The sequence below is a fragment of the Xenopus tropicalis genome, chromosome 5 (assembly GCF_000004195.4).
Source record: "Xenopus tropicalis strain Nigerian chromosome 5, UCB_Xtro_10.0, whole genome shotgun sequence".
NCBI classification, from domain to species: Eukaryota; Metazoa; Chordata; class Amphibia; order Anura; family Pipidae; genus Xenopus; species Xenopus tropicalis.
In genome coordinates, this window is record NC_030681.2 from 140333224 (window position 1) to 140353907 (window position 20684).

The following is a 20684-nucleotide window of genomic DNA, read 5'->3' on the forward strand; positions in this document are numbered from 1 at the left end:
GAACAGAACAGGACAGTGCAAGAGTAGAATCGGGATGAGATGGAGTGGACTGGACAAGGACACAGGAATAGAAACAGAAGTAGAAAAGGCTAGGAACAGACAGAAACCAAAGCAGGGAAATGAGAGCTAGGGACATCGCCTCAGTGCTCAGGAACCGGCAGTTAGCGGGGTTGGGCTTATATAGGGCAGAGTCAGTCCTGATTGGCTGACCCTTCCTAAACAATAAGGCTGCTGGGTTGATATAACATAGCCCAGAAAACAGGTGAAAAGGTGAGTAAATGGGAGAAGAGAGCTTGCTGGCTGATATCCTGGCCAAGCAGTTAGGGAGAGCAGCTTGCAACCAGGCAGAGCCTTACACACACCCTGGTCCTGTTAGGTCTTGATAAATATTAATTTATATATATGAGGAGCCCAGGACTTCAACAGCTAGAATTAATTGTCATTATGCCAAGAGCACCTGCTGAGCGTTAGACATTAATAGAGCTCTTCTGACTTAGAAGTGAGAACTAATACGGCACATAAAGTGCTAATAGAATATAGATTGAGCTCTATAGGCATGAAAATGTTTAATATGCAGCTCAGAACACTTCAGTACGCTCCTTCATAATGCAACATTTTTCATCTGCCCATTACATTTTTTAGAGACAAATTAATGGCAAAAACTAAAGCGTTATTAGAGACTATTATTACAGGCACTGCCTGAAACTAAGTAAATGATTTTTGTGGAATGATTGAAAATGCAGGTATAAAACATCAATACAGGCCATACCCAGGTGTATGCTGGGTAGCTTCAATTAACCCCAGTGTTTTGCCTCTGAATTTTAGCACTCTCTCTGCTTTGGTTTCATGTTATCTCATTGCAGATACCAAGAAAGGCCTCTGTAAAGGCTAAAATACCTCTGGAGATGAATAAGGTGTGGTGCCTGTCATGTAATCTGATCATTCACCAAACTTTAGATATAGTGGTCAGAACTCTCAGCAGAAATAGAATACCTTCTTCAGGTATACAGTTGTGTTGTTCTTCATTCTCCTCTTATAGCGCAAGGGTACTGTTTCTTCTACACTGGTGATTTAGTGATTAATCTCTGACACTAAAGAGAACAAAGCACCAAAATGATAGTATGATCTGCCAACTTCTAACCAAAGCTACACAAACTTGTCTAGAGATACAAACAGAAATCCACCCTAAAGCTTTTGTTGTGTTGTCTGTGAAGCTTCTTATTCCTCCAGGTCATAGTATATCTGTAGCTATAACTCAAATCAACTGGACTTTCTGCGTTTCCATGAAGATCTTTCGCTAGTCATCCAACTGGTTATCTCAATTCTGAATTGGGGAAGGTTCAGAAGGTCTTCAAGAAAAACACAGCAAGTCCAGTTGATTTGACGTATTACTTTTGTTGTGTTGCTGCAAATGTGGCAATATAAGAATATGCCAACGCTCGTGCCTAATCTCTGGTCTAAGAATTTCATAGAATCAACATCCCGTTCTTCCCGTATGATTCAAAAACTGTAAGCTAGGGGCTTATTGATACCACATTTACTTATAGCATTGGCCTTGGACTACTCCATGTGATTAATTCCCACTTGATTAAAGAAAGCGTGAAAAGATTGGATTTTTGTGTTTTCTGGTACTGTTTGTGTTCTCTCCGTTGCTTTTAATAAGCCTTTCAAGTAATTGAAAAGGGAAAGCGCCTGATTAATTAAATGCCAAACAAAAACATGCCATCCTTCCCTTTCCCACCCTCCTCAGAATGAGCGCGGCATACAAGAGACAAGTACCACACTAAAGAATATTAAGGTTAAATCCATGTCGCCGATGTGTAATTAAATTGATAAAGACCTATTTGATTTCTGCCCGACTTTTCAAAAGTGACATGAGTTTAATCAAAAACGTAGCGTTGGCCATACAAATTACAACATAAGCCTAAAAGGAAAATAAATTGGACTTTTTAAGTCTTTTATCCTTAACACAAAGTACATTTATGTGGAATTGTTTACTTTATTAAGAAGATCTGGTACTCAATTTGTATCTGAGCAAATAACCAACGCCAAAAACAACAGCAAAATATATCAACGCAGACAAAACAACCCACGTCCCTTTATTACCAGGCTGGCATTATTTGTTTATCTCTATTAGCAGGCAGCTACTATATACTACATGGGCAAAGTATGTTGACACCTGTTTGGCCAACCTTTAAATCCAAATCCAAGCGTCTTAATACACTGGTTCTCTCTTTGCTGGTAAAACTTGACCCTCTAGTCTTCTAGGAAGGCTTGGTAGATGTTGGCACACCAATGGGAGGGATTTTCTTCTATTCCCAAGTAAGAAGTTGGACAATGGACATTGGATAAGGCTTGGCTCACATTAGCATTCCAATGTAACCAACAGTTGTTCCTTTGGGTTGAGATTAGGGCTCTGTGCAGGTCCGCCATGTTCTTCCACTTTCAGCAAACCAATTCTATACCAACATCACTTTGTACAAAGGGAGATAATGGTGCTAAAATAGAAGAAGGCCTTCCCTTCCCATAATTGTCAACATTCATTTAAGATGTCCAAATATTATATAAGACTGCTCCATCTACACGTCACATAGCAATACACTCTGTGCCTTCTTCTACTGATATGATAATCCAATCCTGTATAATTATATTCCTACTATTTCAGCAGGCTGAGATATTAAGATTTGTTTATTAACAGGTTTTAAATTGCATCAAGGCACTTACCCACAACAAACACTTATGAAGTGCTAATAATAGGCATGAAACACCTAAGATGGTTATGGTATGTGTGAGATAAGATATAACGTTAGAGAATATAAATCACCCTCCATGTGATTGGACTGGTATGCCATATTCCAGAAAGTCCTTGAGTTAGCCATAATTCCTATATTGGCTGCTATAGGTAACTGCACTGGTACAATTTAGAACCTGTGCTAGGAAACTATGCCGGTTGTCTTTTAAAATGAAAGCCACATTTTGCTACACAAAAACAGAGCTTTCAACCGCCCCCCTATTTTTTTGGGAGTTACTCAATTTGGCATTCCCTCCCCTGGTCTCTCGTGTTGATAGCATTCTCCTGATATTTCCTCCATCTCTCAAAGTTCTGGTTATATTCCGGGCGCACATTCACCATATCGTGGCGACATTCTGGGCATTTTCATATCATTATCACTTAAGACAGATGTGCTTCAAGCTGATTGGTTATGTGCTACTGAAATGGGGCGTAATGTTAGTAATTAAAGTGTTAATTGAAATATAAATATTAAAAGCTTATGTCAGGGGAGATTAAGCCCTGTGAGACCAATCCCTTGGTCAGGGGACACTTATCCAAGGAAATACTACCACCAAGGGAGGTGCCAGCCTATGAAAAGTATAACCAGTAAGTAGTTAGGACCACCATATGGGTTTACCTTTTATGATCATAACTTTGTCACTAAAAACCACTGTTTTTGAAAGTATATGAACCTCCATAAATACTAAATTACTAGTGAAACAGGGGAATATACATTGCTATGTACATTTGGCCAGATCAGTCCTCTTCCGTTGTACTTTGGGAGTGTTCTGTATTTACTCAGCCTTTGCACCTTATTACCTATAATCAAGCCTACAATATTGTGAGCTAAATATTAATGTTTCCCTGTCCGTCAGTCAAAGGCAAAATAACTGACTATAATAAAAAGGACTGCTGAATTCTATTGGAGCAGTTTGTGCTTGCCGTGCTGGGTACTTGAGGTTCCTTTAGCTGTGTTTCAGTAATTGTATCCGAGTTTGGATTCGGCACTGGCTGTTATTCTCCCAGATTCTCCTGTTCCATTGCTTTCATTTTGGAGAGAACTAAAGGTGATTAATCATTTTCCTTCCACTGCTGGAAGGGCTAATTAGCTCAGTGTTTCAATATCTGATGATATCTGCTTAGAGGCCTGGGTTAGAAGAGAACCTGGCATCCTGGAAAAGCCTCAATGTAATCATGCTGGGCTGAAAAGCAGGGGTTCTTTGCCAACATTAGAGAAGGTTAATTTGAGCCATGCAATATGAATCCCACCCAGCTGAGCCGCAGCCAGTATTGGCCCTCCAAATTATTCCATCTGGCTGAATGTGTTTACACACTTATACTAATGATCAGTATTACACAGTTACACATTTCCTTTTTAGCCCATTGTCACCGTATTCAGTTAATGTTAATTTTCTATGTAAATGAAGTGTCATGGCAAGACATGGTGAGCTATATAAGTCTAATGCCTGGCTCAAGGCAGTTCCATTAATAAAAGGGAGATATTAGCTATTAAATGTACAACAGTTAGAAGATAACATCTTGGGCATCTAAGCAAATTTTCCCCTTAAGGGCAGGGGTAGACGGGGAGATTAGTCGCACCGCGACAAATCGCCCCGGAATGCCATCCCACCGGCTTGAATGTAAATCGCCAGTGGGATGGCATACACGTTGCTGTGTCACAGCCATAAGCATCTATGTCCTCTATCAAAAGAAACACAGGATTTCTTGTCTACTTTTGTGTAAACATGTTCTTAGGGTATCTGACTTCCTCTCTCAGAAACATCCTTCATTCCCGGGGCCCAAGCCTGTGCAGCTCTCTCCTCTCTCCCTTCTCCTGCTCCCCCCTCCCGTAAGATTTCACTCCCTCTCCCATCACAATGTGTGATATGAGATACCAGTGGCTAGAGCTGCAGCAGGAAAGCTACTGAGACCGAGCTAAAATGTCAGCTGCTATCTTAACCAAAAACTAGGGCTGTTAACTCAGGTATGGTAAGGTTTTCTGCAGAATAAAAATAGGGTTCTAGGTGGCACTAATGTGGCGAATCTATTGGCATTAAAATGCCAAAATGTCTTTCCTTTTCCTCTAAGGGCAAAGACACAAATGGTGATTATTAGCCACGACTTTTTAAAACGCTTGTGATTAGTTGCAGCGACTTATATAACTTATGGCCCCATTTGTCTTCACCCTAAAGCTTCCCAGCTGATCCTTTACATATTGCTTTATCCTGTCTCCATATCATATAGCTCCAAAGGCAAGAGTTGCAACTAAAAGATTACATTTGTTAACTACATTTTATTAAGATTGCGTAGAAAGACTAGTCTAGTGAGTGTGGGGCAGCACCATAGACAGGTATAGAAATATCCCATTATCGGGCTGCGTACGTGTAACAGAACCCCCCATTCCCATTCATTTCCTGCAGAACATGGGCTCATTTAATGCTCAGTGGCTTCCTCTGAATCTATTATGTTTTCTGTTAGAAGGTGTCTTCTTCCATCTACATTTTATTATGTGATTGATTACATACCTCAATGAGAGAATTATTTTCTCGGTGGAATAGTTCACTATATCCCTTGCACCGATTCCCAGTGGCCCCGCGGCAACTCCGAGCAGCTTCTGGATGGTGCCAAGCGATTCTCCGTGAATGCACATTGTTAATGCCAGCTCCTTTATCTTCTCTGTATCTGACCTTGACACATCATATAAATAGGAGTATTTCTGCGCTCGGTCCTAAGAAAATTGAATTAACTTGTATAAAAAACATTGTTGGTATTTAAGAAATCTATCAATGAAAGTGAATCGAGCATTATTAAAGGGAAGTATCTAAAAGCAACTTATATTTAGACTGTTGCATACAAAGAGCCCTAATGTACAAACTTAGAGCAGAGAGAGAAGGAAATGGTGGTGAAGGGGTCAGTCAGTATTGAGTGGGTGGGAAAGGGGTGTTTTGACCACCACTAACCTAAGTGATCTCAGGCTAAGACTTAAGATTTAAACATTGATAAGAACAATTAACTTATTGTTTCTATCAAGATAACATTCTTAAAGTTGGATTGATCCATTGTTAATTCATCTCCAATATCCCCATTCTCACTTCCACTTCACTGCAGTTATGTCCCATCTGTCCCAGCTATACTCATGCCCTGTTATACTGATAGTCTCTCCCCATTTCTACTTGTAGGGTCTGCCTTGCTCCTTGTCTCGTTACTACTCAATACCATTGTTTCTGTGGTGCTCTTCCACTAATGCCATTATTATATACCCTGTTGTCTCTCTCTGTTTGCTGAGCTGTGTCTATGAGTATATCTATGGGTACATCTATGGGTACCACAGGAGTTAGCTTCATAAGACCATCCTTTGGAAGGCAGCTGGTTAATCCATATGAATCCAGATAGGAGCAGTGTGTGAGGAGACTCCCTATAACTTCCCTTCCACTCATTAGTCTCATTTAGCTGTCTGAGAATGGACACTATCCATCATTTAGACTGCTAGCCAATAGTTCAACACTAACAAAGCTGCACTGAAACTGCATAAACATCAAGTACAGCAACATCAAGAAAACTACAAATAACCACACAATCATTGAGACATCTTAAATGTTGAGATGCCATAACCATTTAGTAGGAGCTTAACCATTCAAACATCATCTACTGCCCATTCTACTGGACATAAACAGCAGCTTCATTAGAGTTAAGTTCTTTATGTACAGCCCCCACTGCCCGTGGAATGATACTACTTTTCTTTACTTGCAGATACTTTTTTGTTCTAAGATATATGTATCCAGCACTTCTATACAGTTTCTGATGTCAAAGTAATCTCAGAGAGATTAATTAAGTTTTTGAATCAGACACAATGTATGATGAGATGGGTAGGAGTCCCATTCTTATTACCTGGTCTGTGCTCCTCAAGTGCTTGATGAAATCGTGATTGAGTGTTTCTAGATGCACGAGAGACTGCTGGAGATGATTGAAGGCGACCTCGTATGTGACAGAGGAGTTACAAATCTGGGTGCCGTCTCCGGGGTTCTTTTTTCTCTGCTTTTCCATAAATTGCTTGACTGCTGTGATCGTTTTCTTAGTCATCTCTGTTCTTGTTTCCACTGTCAACTGATACAAACATGTATAACAGCTTTATTTAAGCACTAAAACGGTCTCTGCTGCGGCTATGAAAAACAACTTTGGATTGCTCTGTCTTTTTCCGTGCAATAAATATTTTAGGGAACTTTTGACAACAGCTTATCTTAAGAATATGCAATATAAAACAACGGCCATAAAGCCATCATTCAGGTGTTTTAAGCACAAGAAAGTAAATATTGAGAACAAAGAGCTGATGATGGGTGAAAGCTTGGGTCTGTCGGCTTGTCTAAATGCTTGTTTTGACTTCAGATCATAGATTTTTAGACTTTTATATGAGAAAGGAAAGAACAAGAGAACCAGAAAAGACTTGCTAGAGGTGTCATGTATATACCCTATGTACTGCCATTGGCTTGTTTGGTTGGGGAGATAACATAAAAACACAAATAAACCAACTTCTAAGGCACAAATATATTATTAAATATAATTAGGGATGCACCAAATCCAGAATTTTGTTTGGTCAGGATTTGTCCTTTTGGGCAGGATTTGGAATTGGCCGAATCCACGGTCCTGCCAAAACCGAATCTGAATTCTAAAAATCACATGACTTTTTATCATGTTAACACGGAAAAGGATTTTTTTGCCGCATTTCGTCGGATTCAGTTCGTTATTCGGCAGAATCCCTTACAGTGGATTCTGGGGTTCGGCCGAACCCAAAAAACTGGATTCGGTGCATCCCTAAATATAATTATGTGATTGATCAATACAGGGGCATATTTTATGCTTCTCCATCTTACAATAATTCTTCTGTCTTCCAATAATTAGCATTGAGGATAAGCCTCCCTATGGCTGGCTGTTGTTGGCTGAGATGGCTAAATGACAAATGGGTTACATTAGAGTCGGACATGTCCCTATTATGGAGGTCAGTTGGGTAAAGTTCCTAGACACTTAAATCACCTCCGTTCAACCCTTCCAACCAGCCACCAACCACCCGGGTAAAAAAAAAAATCAAATTTATTAATAGAGATAATGTACTGAGTGCCTCCTCAGATTTCTAGAATCCATTCACCTTGATCAGGCCATGGAATTACTCCTAAAATCAGTTATATATTTATACATACAAAGGATGAAAAATTTAATTGTTGTTTTAGTTTCCAGAAGCTATTATATTTTTTTTATGAATCTCATCAGAATAATGTAAAACAAAAAGAATTAAAAGAGACACAATGCAAAACTTGTTCCAGGCTGTTTGTCTACAAAAATTCAGAGAAACCTGCCATGGTGACTGTCAAACTTTGCATGCACTTGCCCTGACTGCACGGGCTCTAGATTTACAATAGCAAGAGACGCTAAGCATCTTATCCATTGGCCAGTTTGTGGATAAGGTATGCCATAAGGCCCCAGCAAATATTTCCATTTTCACAACCCTAATGACGAGGAAAATGAGGTTCCAGAGAACCCCTCCAGTTTTTTTATCCAATTACCTGCATAGTGTAGGGTCTCTTGGAGTAAAGAGTGAAGTTGAATAAACCAAAATCCATAAACTAGAAAGGAGTTCCTCTGTATCCATGTTGCATTCCAGCACTATCCAGCCATGGCCTTTACCATACTCCCCAACTGTCCCGCTTTTAATAGCGCATCCTGCTGTCCCAGATAGTTCCATGAATGTCCCGCATTTCGGGACATTGTGTGTATGGGGGTAGTTTCTATGGGGACACTGTCTATGGGGTCAATTGGGGGCACTGTCTATGGGGTCAATTGTGTATGGGGGTAGTTTCTATGGGGGCACTGTGTATGGAGGCTACTGTCTATGGGGTCAATTGGGGGCACTTTCTATGGGGGTACTGCCTATAGGGGCACTTTCTATGGGGGGTACTGTCTATGAGGGCAATTGGGGGCACTGTGTATGGGGGGTACTGTCTATTGGGCCTTTGGGGGCACTGTGTATGGGGGGAAAAAGTGGTACATAGTTATAACTCACTTGGGGTGTGGTAATTGGGGCGTGGTCACAAAAGTGGGCATGGTAAAAAAATTGTGGTTATATATGCCCTGTATTTTAAGGGCGGCACACTTTGCTCATTTTAAAACAAACATTAGTGTAAGATGGTGGCCTAGAAGCAAGGTATCCTTAGAATTAATTTTCCCAGGATCTGTTTCTATGACCACCAAGCATGTTAGGATTATTTACCAGCAAGTCGATATCTCATGTACTAATACAGAGAATAAACTAGAGCTGATTAAGCTTCAGCAACAAACAGGGTCGATGAGGAGGAACTGGGATTAGGATTCTGGCCCGACTGCGGCCCATAGAGTAAACTATGTATAAAGATGTGCAGCTGTACTGAATCAAGCGGCTTAGCAGAAATGTATGTGGGAATAAGCAAAGCAGCATAACCGCCTTGTTTGATTGGTGGGCAAATGGCAGCCCCGCTCAGCGTCTCTCCTGTGCCCTCGCTAACCACTCCGCACAACTGACCTTTTCTGTTATTCTCTTTATTTACAAACCTCTCTCCAGCTATCCATCCATTACCTGTTTATATGAGCATCTCGTGGCCCATTCCCTGTCCCCTGTTAGCTTTAATCATACCGCACAAACATTTCCTCCTGTATAAAATATAATTCATGCATCATAAATACATAAAGAAGAAGACAAGGAGCCCATGGATAGAGAACTGATATTATATAGCAATTACTTGGATTCTATTGACACAAACTTGCTTACCCATTGGGACACCCCTTTGCCTGGCTGACTAGCCTTGTACCCTGCTCTCCACCCCCACACCAAGAGTCCTGCTGGTAGTATTAAATTAGGTTTATGGATTTAGGTTTAATTAGGCTATGGCAATATGGCAGTATTCATGATCGCAACCATCAGCTTTTTGCTTGTTAGAACCTATGATGTAGGCAGAATCAACCAACCGGTGCAGGCGGAATCAACCAACCGGTGCAGGCAGAATCAACCAACCGGTGCAGGTAGAATTAACTAACCGATACAGGCAGAATAAACCAACCAATAAAGGCAGAACAGACCGGTGCAAGTTTCCCTTTTGCAAGCTTTAGGTGTAGCTCAAGCACTGTGCACTGCTTTGGGCCACAGGGTACTTAATGCACACACATTATATATATATATATATATAAAATGGTACCCTTGGAGCACAGCAGCCCAGGACAAGAGGAGCTGTTTCACCTGGTTAAGTCTGGAAATTATACTTTGCTTCAATAGGGGCTGTAAATGAACAGCAATGAACAGGGGCTCTAAGGTATAAGATTGCTATCAGAGGGGATCCCCAATGGCGGGCAGGAGCTTTCACAGCAGGTTGAATCTCTAGTATGCAGCCAAAGCACAGGGGCAACCTATGTCTGAAACAGCTTGCCACCCTAGGCCCAGGCAGTTATAGAGGGCAAATATAAACAAAGCCTCAGCCTATCAAAACCATTGCCCTGCTTCCCCTTATCAAGCTGGTCTTCTACCAAGCTGTTCCAGAGAATGACATAAAATAGTCAGCAACACTCGGGTCTATGTAGGCATAGTGTCAGGTTCATATTAAAACCTGGAATGTGTCACTATCCCTTTAACACTAAAGAGATACATGGGCAGATTTAAGCTGCTGATTGGGGACCTTCAGACCTTATCTGCCCCTGTATGGGGCCCACAGCAGACTACCCAACCAATATCTGCAGATGCCAAATGGGCAGGTTTAATTTTTCTGCGGATCAAGGAGCACATTGGCTCACTGATGCAGCCCTCACCTCAATGGCTTGTATCCTCCTCATTGCTTGACCCAGGGCCAAACCACTGTATTAGAACTATATTGCCCACCTTAGGTAGGCATATTGTGGGAAAGATCCATAATGTACTAAGCATGTATAAAATAAAGAAACCCACATGTCAAGCTGACAATAAATTGATATCAATTGTTAAACTAAGAATTAACATTTATGACAACATATATAAACACTTGGGGTGGAAAAAAATAATACAATGCAACAATAGCCTAAGATACAGTAGGTTTTGTGTTCCCAGGGGAAAGAATAAAAGAAACTAAGGATAATGCCAGGATTCTCAGATTGCTCCCATTACAGATAATACGAATCAAGATGCTTAGCACAAATAAGCAATCATCATCAGACGCACTGCTGCAAAGATGCCGATGAGTAGCCTAAGATGTTTTGCTTCTATTGCATGAATTAACCTTTACTTCTCCCTCTAAAATGTTTCTCTATGGAAGAAGAAAAGACTTGTGTGTGATTAGTAATTAGGGGATGAACATGAAACTTTAAATGGCTGTAGGGTGAATATCTGCATGATCCTGCGTATGCCTGACCATTGGTTGGTAAACAGCGCTACTTTGTTATATAAAATGTATGTTATAATAAAATCCCTGCTGAGCATATAAAAGCTATTACCAGAAATCTATACCCTTTTGCCTCTCCATTACCCTTTGCGGCTTCTAATCTCCTTACTATTCGCAGCAGGGGATAATTTAACCTTAATATCAAGTCAAGTAGCCTGGGAATTCTGGCACTTTAGAGCCTATTGTAATAACAAAAATAATCACTATACAGTGCTACTCAGTGAATAGCGTAGTATAATAAACTTACAGATAATTATTTGGTGGTATCATAACTGGAGTTAAAAGGAATTGTAGATAAGGCTTCATATTTTAGTAAAAATGGCATTGACATCCATGTGTACCCCTAATATACCTGGAAGCAATCTCCAATATTGAGTAAAAAGAGGTTGTGACCTGTGTTTTTGATTCAAAAGGATTTGGAATTTGGACAGGTCCCCTTTAAGGCAAGGACAAGCTATTGTCACCAGTCAGAAACAGGACAGGACCAAGCAGGTAAAGAGACAGGAACAGGCAAGAGCGGGACAGAGCGGGTGAAGGGACCTGATTAGCTGGCTATGCCTAAGGGACAGGACTGGAACAAGGGGAGTAAGAACTAGGGACAAGACACAGTGTTCAAGCTATCAGAGGCTAATGCTCTGAGGAAGAAAGGCCAATGAAGGGTTTAAATAGGGCTCAGCCAGCTCTGACAAATATTGCTATTGGGTTGTGATGAGAGGGTGAGGTGAAAACCTAAGAATAAATAAGGATGAGTAAATCAGAGATGAGAGAACTGACCAAATGCTCTCCTGGCCTGTAGGTTCCTGGCCTGTAGGTTCCTGGCCCAGCAGATCCCAAGATCTTAATCCTATAATGTCCTGCAATGTCCCACCAATACAATTTTTATTTTCAAAACATACAGTGTACAGTATTGTGCCTTCCTCAATATATTTACTATGTCCCTAGGTACCAAAGGCAATAAAACTTGACTCAATTATCAGTACTGGCGAGGGTGAAAATATGTTTCAATACAGCCGTTGTTATAGAAGACTGTCCGACGGATTAAGTTTCTTGCAAAGGATTAACATTATGCAGCCTGACATTTATAAAGAGGTTTGTCGGAAACGCTGCACAACAAACCATGGGCTGCGCACGTTCATTTCAGGAGGGAGAACACAGACCTGGGAAAGGGTTTGCAAGCTCCGTGCTCTAATCTGGTGTGTAGGCTGCCAGCATAGTAATTTCCCATCAGTGGGCTCATTGAATATGGGATATTAATATGGAATTCTCTATTCTGGGTATGTATAGAAAGACTAAAGGGAAATACACAGTTTGGGAAGCATGCAATGTCTTACTGCTTGTCATTTAAGGGGATACTGTCATTGCAAAATTTCTCTTTCATGTATACTTCTAGCTAATGCTGGTCAGGAATCACTTTCCATAAAGCCACTTAATGTACAGTAGTCTCTTTTGGCCGAAAAAAGTTGCCGATGGACAGTTGTCAGTTTACACGGGCCGAAAAAAGTTGCAGATGGACAGTTGTCAGTGTATCGGTCTCTGTATGGGGCCCTCAAACAGGCCTACCAGACCGATATCTGTCCAAAATTCCCATTGGGGTGAGGAGCAGATTGGTGCACTAATGTGGCCCGCATCCAGACACCCGGTATCCCGTCAAAGTGATTTTTCCTAAATTCATGCTGCATAAATATTTTGAACTTATGTCTTACATAACCAGACCAGACACTGCCAGGTGCAGCTTTTGAACCTGAACACCAAACCACTGGACTAATAGCCCGTTTTGTCAAACATGGGCCACATCTAACTAGTGTAACACCTATTTGGCCTATTTAAGGACAAATCCAGGCTAGTAGTATAATGGAGAGCATGTGTTACATGCGACACTTAAAGGAGAAGGAAAGTCTGAAAACAACATAAGCTCGGTTTTATTAGACGCCAGGTACCAGTGTTAGGAGCTCTCCCCTGGACCACAGTCAGCCGGAACACTCCCTTCTGAAAGGTCTTCACCTCGGGTATCAGCTAATCCTCTGTGCATCCTCCAAGTGGGGTATTCTGTTCCTTGAGTGTCACATCTGCTATATCCATTGTGACCAATTCCTATACTGCTGTGACTGTGAGTATATACCCTGCTGCACTATCCAGTTGCCTTGTACAATAAACCAGTTATTATTGCATCATAAGAATCCTCTGGCGTCCATCTTTTACTAATTGCACCACACACCTCAGATAGTTGTAGTTCAACTACACCCTCGCTCCATCCTAATTCTCCCATTTAGCGGAGGCTCACCCCTTTGTATTAAAGGAGAAGGAAAGGCTTTTGAAGGTGTTCTCACCTTTAGATAAAGCCCCCTCCTGCCTCCTAAACCGCTACATCGATTTCCCTATGTGAGACCTCCTGCTGCTGAAATTGCACTTCAAAGTTCTACGCCGTTCAAAAAGCTGTCGTCGCCATTTTCGAAGCGCTCCGTCATTTCCCCTGCGCATGCGCACACTGTTTTTTTATCCTCTGTGCATCCTCCAAGTGGGGTATTCTGTTCCTTGAGTGTCACATAAGCTCCAAATAACAGTCATGATATGATACCTTAGACATTGCCCTAGCTTAGCTGTGCCTTGCTTCCTTAAGCTTGAATCTGCAAAAGTCTGCCAAACAAACACATACCTGGTCTCATCCAGAGAAACTTCCGTTTGCTCTGCAGCACAAAATTCCCGGGGCCAGCGCATGCGCACTGTCCTGCAGAGCTGTTCCTGTGTTTTGGGTTTTTTTTTTAAGCAGTTGCAGTCGCGCCGAAAATCTTGACCCTTTAGCCCCGCCCACTTTTCCTAATCAACCAATCACGGCGCATATGTATTATTTCTATGACAGCGCTGTCCAAGTCCTGCACAGCCAGGTGACACACACAGATTTTAATGTAATATATATACACAATTTATTTATATTTAGTTTTGGCTGCAGACAACATTGGTGTTCAGTGGTTACCTTGCTGACCGATGCGGCTCTGTCTAAGCTGCTCTGCACGTGCGTTTGTTTATATTTTGCAGAGCAGCATGACGCGCCAGGTCAGCGATTCAGGGGGGAAAAAAACAGTGTGCGCATGCGCAGGGGAAATGACGGAGCGCTTCGAAAATGGCGACGCCAGCTTTTTGAACGGCGTAGAACTTTGAAGTGCAATTTCAGCAGCAGGAGGTCTCACATAGGGAAATCGATGTAGCGGTTTAGGAGGCAGGAGGGGGCTTTATCTAAAGGTGAGAACACCTTCAAAAGCCTTTCCTTCTCCTTTAATACAAAGGAGTGAGCCTCCGCTAAATGGGAGAATTAGGATGGAGCGAGGGTGTAGTTGAACTACAACTATCTGAGGTGTGTGGTGCAATTAGTAAAAGATGGACGCCAGAGGATTCTTATGATGCAATAATAACTGGTTTATTGTACAAGGCAACTGGATAGTGCAGCAGGGTATATACTCACAGTCACAGCAGTATAGGAATTGGTCACAATGGATATAGCAGATGTGACACTCAAGGAACAGAATACCCCACTTGGAGGATGCACAGAGGATTAGCTGATACCCGAGGTGAAGACCTTTCAGAAGGGAGTGTTCCGGCTGACTGTGGTCCAGGGGAGAGCTCCTAACACTGGTACCTGGCGTCTAATAAAACCGGTCCCTAAAGAACGACTACAGAGCCGGGGTAGGCTAAACCCTTTTACAACTCCTGGTTGGGGCTATTAACTGCCCTTGCTAAATAAGCTGACTACGCTCACCACTCCTAGAGGGTGCTATTAAATAGATCTGACTGTGCTGGCTTTACCTCGTTCACGGGGCCCTGTCCCCGACTTATCACTAGGGTGTGAGGTCCCCTAGGGTACAAATGGCTTCTGGGCCTATGTTCTGGTCCAGGCTCAGTTGGGGCTCTGTCCAGAACACAGCATGCAGCCAAAAGAGGAAGCCACTTCCTTGTGCAAGACACTATATAGTCTGCCAAGGGGAGTGGTCAACCTGGGCTAAACCTATAGGGGGTAGCCTAATAACTGTAATCTGAGTGTAGAGGGCTCTGCCCTATAACAGCACAGATAAGGAAAAGATAAGGGATAACACCATAGGGAGCTTAACCCTATGGGTCCCTACACTAGTATGGCCTAGGAACAGCAAATTTGCAGTGAAAAGGTCAAGAGTCCCCCAATAAACCAGCGACAACCTGGAAATATAGAATCTGCTACACTGGAAGTCAGGTCCTTCGGAGCCAGTGCAGTAGATTCTACAATATATGGTGGACAAGGGCTTAAATCCCTATCTTGTGGGTAGCTCAATGCAAACGAGCAATGTTCCCTTTCTCGTTAATTCTCTAGTCCCCACACTGCCTATGGGAGCTGGGTTTGCTCTAGAAAAGCTTTGGTTTCAAATGGCAGTAGGTTTGCTGAGTAAGGCAGGGAGAAGGTTGAAGTCACAAAGAAATGAATAGCAAGCAGTCCGGGGGGAATGCACCTATTCAAAGAAAGCACTTGAGTAACGAGACCGTGTGTCACATTGTAATTATACAAATTAAATGTAACATTAACCATTGCTGATGAATAATTTTTCACGTTGCTTTATTTCTCCAAAGCTTCTGTGAAGGTATTACATTCTCAGCTTGCAGTGCCAGCCTTGCCTGAGCAGCCATTGTCTTACTGCAAGGTGACCAAAAGCCTCCTTCTGATCCCCACAGTGGTCCCATTCTTTCTATAATCTTCTAAAACCCAGAAGGATGCGAGGCCTGGGAGTCCAGGAGACATAGCATCAAAATGTCATCCTATGGGCCATCCAAAGCCGGTCAGAAACGGCACTTTCAATAGCAGGTACAAGTCTTGAGACTTTCTGTACAGAGTGAAACCATGGAATGATGTCCCTGCAGACGTCCATTCCTTGGTACGTTGGAACTCCACCCAAACACAACTTAAGCTTTTTGGAAAGTAAACATAATTTCAAGCAACTCTGCAATATACATTAATTAAAAATATTCAGCCTTTTCATGATTTTAATGTAATAATATGGTTTGGAACAGTTCCCTAAGCCCCGCCCCCTGTTCCCCTGCTGATCTGGCTGGCTACTTTAAGATTCAAATAAAATGTAACAGTAGTCGCCTGTCCTCAGCCTGCCTTCAGCCTGCATCCTCCCAATCCCACAATTCCCTGCACATGTGATGTCAATAAGGAAAGGAACATCACAGTGCATTGTGGGTTATGTAGTTCCTGCATGCTGTCTGTAAGCTGTGGAGAAGTTGTTACAAATTGTAACATCAGTGTTTTAGTCCCTCCTCCCCTGCCAGGATTTCAAATGATGCAGACAGATAAGAATTGTTTTGCGGCTGGTTCTCAGCATATATTATTCACACTTTTTAAAGGAACAGATTGCAGTGATAGGTATATTTCAGGTTTCTGAGTTGTGTGGGGCTCTTTAGCAAATTTTGGTTCTGAAGCCGGAGTTCCCCTTTAAATCCAACCCTTTTGATTATAGAATTAAGGACTGTTCAGGGCAAAATAGGTTAGTTTAACTGTTGGGAATTTCTTACTAATGATATCATGCTCTCAGAACTTTACCATGCAAAACCAATTAGCAGCCCAGTACCAGAAGGCACTTCTCAAATGTGAGGCCCTGGTTTAGATTAGGTTCAAGTGACACCCCAACTATATGTCAAAGTCTAAACAGACATAGTAAGATTCTTTAATGTCTTTGAAAACATAATAAAGTAAAGATTTACCATCAAACGCAGGGGGTGGGAGACTTATTTATATACTGTATATACATGTATAAATACGGTTGTTTCCTTGCTGTGCCAACTTCCAACACGCTACAAGCCCAAGTTCTTCTGATTCTGATACTTAGGATTAAACCATGCCAATATCTACTGTAGAGTAAACAACACTCCTTTCCCTTCCCTGACTGAACTTAGCAAGCAATAAAGGAAAGCGAAATACATTTTGTTTTATTTCAGAATTGATTTGTGCGCTAAAATAATGACTTTCTTGCTATCTTGTACAATCATTTTACATGGCAAACACAAAGCTGTCAGGGAAGGCAGAACTTTCCCCTCCCAGACAACTGTTCGGTAGTTGGGTAATTGTAGTTTAACCAACCATATTGCAACCATATTGTTGGAATTAAGATTTGAATTACAGGTATAGAGCTTGTTATCCAGAATGCTTGGGACCTGGAGTTTTCCGGATAAGGGTTCTTTCCGTAATTTGGATCTCCTACATTAAGTCTACTAAAAAATGATTTAAACATAATTTAAACCCAATAGGATTGTTTTGCCTCCAATAAGGATTATTTATATCTTAGTTGGAATCAAGTACAGGTACTGTTTTATTATTACAGAGAAAAGGGAATCATTTAACCATTAAATAAACCCAATAGGGCTGTTCTGCCCCCAATAAGGGGTAATTATATCTTAGTTGGGATCAAGTACAGGTACTGTTTTATTATTACAGAGAAAAGGGAATCATTTAACCATTAAATAAACCCAATAGGGCTGTTCTGCCCCCAATAAGGGGTAATTATATCTTAGTTGGGATCAAGTACAGGTACTGTTTTATTATTACAGAGAAAAGGGAATCATTTAATCATTAAATAAACCCAATAGGGCTGTTCTGCCCCCAATAAGGGGTAATTATATCTTAGTTGGGATCAAGTACAGGTACTGTTTTATTATTACAGAGAAAAGGGAATCATTTAACCATGAAATAAACCCAATAGGGCTGTTCTGCCCCCAATAAGGGGTAATTATATCTTAGTTGGAATCAAGTACAAGGTTCTGTTTTATTATTAAAGAGAAAAAGTAAAATAATTTTTAAAAATTAGAATTATTTGCTTATAATGGGAATCTATGGGAGATGGCCTTTCCGTAATTTGGAACTTTCTGGATAACGGGTTTCTGGATAAGGGATCCTATACCTGTACAATTCACACATGTAATGTGGGGGTCACCCTGCCAGTCTGCATGCGTTCCAGAAGGGCTTTCCCGTTTGAATGGCGCCATGCCATTACAACATTTTGGAACGCACGCAGACTGGCAGGGATGAAGAATTAAAGAGGCAGGACCTGAATAAAAGAGGAGAGGGAAAGCTGAAAACAGACACTGTAGCACAACCAGTACAGGGCGTCCTCGATTTATTATCGAGACAAAAATCTGTATTTTCAGTAGGCACATCCAGAGGTTTCAAAACTCAATATATATTAATGGTTCATATCTCCAAGTAACAAAGCGTAAATTGCCAGTCAGCATTAGTCAATTTACACCTTGTCACGTTCTCTATTTGAATTTTTCCCAGATCTTGCACATAAAAACGCTGGGCTTAGAACTCTGCATGAAATGTGCTTCTTGCAAAATATCCATTGATATCAGAGCAGGATTTGTGCCATTATATCAAAAGTAGAATAATTTGGACCCCCTGCCTCCTACAAAGCTTTTTGTAACTGTGTTGTGTTTTTCACACTTTGAATATTCAGAATATTTTTTTTTTTAATAAACACTTATTATTTCTGGTCTTAGTGACATATTACAGGTTAGCAAATGAGAATTGCCTCTGCAAAAACACACCTAGAGACAATTATCAGTAAATGATCAGCATTGTCTATTTCTGTAGTCGTGACAAGTAGCTGCTACTAGTAGCTCCGTGTGTCTTCACCCTAAGGGCTGTGGCACACAGGGAGATTAGCCGCCCGTGCGACTTATCTCCCTGAAATGCCATTCCACTGGCGAAAATGTAAATCGCCGGTGGAATGGCATACGCAGCGCAGCGATTTCCCTGAAATCGCGGAAGTTTCCTCTAAAGGCAACTTCCAAAATTTCGGGGAAATCGCAGCGCCGATTTACATACTCGCCAGTGGGATGGTATTTCGGGGAGACTAGTCGCCCACAACAAGGGATATTTGTAGCGGGCAACTAGTCTCCCCGTCTGCCATGGCCCTTAGGTCATTTAAGGTTGAACTTGATGGACATATGTCTTTTACAACCTAACTTCCTATGTTACTATGTCTGCAAGTGCAGTGAGCAATCACCCTGTTTTTTCCCCACAATGCAGTGTTTTTTCCCTAGAATTTCATGATCATGATGGTCACAAGGGGATGATGTACTCAACCCAGTTGTGTCCACCACAATTACAACAATTTGCCAAAATTGCAGCAACTGCTTGAGCATTTCATTACCAATTGGACACAGTTACATGGAAGTCCATCTGGCATAATTTCTGTAATCAGTGTCGGACTAGGGTGCCAAGGGCCCACCAGAAAACCTTAGACCCACCCTCCCTTCTCTGTTCACTTACTTTCTTTAGTCTTAATGACTTTTTTACATACTATTATCTATCCTTTCCTCCATTTCTTTTGTTTGTTCTTCTTCAGTTCTTCGAAGGCTAAAGTGACAGAGCCACTGTCCCTTATATTTTAATATTTTTATTTTCCATATGGAAAAACTCCTGTGTGGAATCATCTAACACAGGATTTGCCTTTAAACATATAAACAGTACTCAGAACAGTGTCAACGATATTCAGCACAAAGCATGGTATTGTCACCTTAGTTTCCAGATCATACATTGTATTGATTGCGGATCACAATATGGTGCTGCTATCAACAGGACACATACTGGGTAATAAAGCCTAAGAAATCAAGCCCCAGTGTAAAACGGCTGCACTTGTCTAGTAAAAATACATGTCAAAAAGAAGAGAAAGAACCCGGCGGGGTGCAAATAGTGGGGGATATCTTGAATTCTTAGAAAACTCAGTGAGATACTGTAGGTTGAAATGCATCAAACAAGACGGGCAAAGTCAAAGCTACTAGTAACACGTCAGGAACTCCCCCGGTACCATTTGTTAGGGATGCTCAAAGGCAAACACTGGCATAAGGTCACGAGTGCACCATGTGTGCAAGTGCTACCATAGATTTTTCTACTGAAATATAACATTTATATAGAGGTTGATCTAATACTTATTTTCACTGAAAGAACAGAGCCAAGTATAACATGACATGACAGCTTATTAATGTGCATAGAACATTGCTTCTCATTGTCTCTGTGTTACTACATACAAAGGCACGCTTTCGGAGTGATGGTTCCTGTAGAGGTAAGCCTGACCTTGGGCTACTATGGCTCCCTAGAGCTTCGTGCTCCAATGCACAAAACTTGTGGAGACCTTGAGAAGCGGTACTGAGTCAACCTACAAAGGGAGTCAGCTGGGACTACTAAGAGAGAGTAACAACAGGCAGCTATGTGTATTATATCTCAAAAGATAGATAGCCAATTGTATATTAATACAAATATAAACTACAATCCTTTGTAGACCTCAAATATCCCGTTTCTGAAGCGTGCAAATTAAATTAATGAAGAAAAAAATCTCAACTCGTGTTGCCTGTAAAGTCGAATGCCTTCTTACTGAGTCTTATCATTTTTGCACTTTTAACACTGTGGGGTGCAGAAGACCAGAGACCTGCAGTTCCCTTAACTAATACAGTCCTTAGTACAGTGT

At 41.4% G+C, this 20684-nt stretch overlaps 1 protein-coding gene across 1 annotated transcript in view; it reads right to left on the reverse strand.

Moving 5' to 3' along the window:
• The window catches only part of nbas (NBAS subunit of NRZ tethering complex), a 425480-nt gene that overhangs the window by 127696 nt on the left and 277100 nt on the right, over positions 1 to 20684 (reverse strand). The window contains exons 45-46 of the mRNA XM_002941372.4: positions 6662 to 6877; positions 5299 to 5501 (exon numbers count right to left, since the gene is read on the reverse strand). Coding sequence (XP_002941418.3) covers positions 5299 to 5501; positions 6662 to 6877 — 419 coding nt within the window. The remainder of the gene's footprint in view (positions 1 to 5298; positions 5502 to 6661; positions 6878 to 20684) is intronic.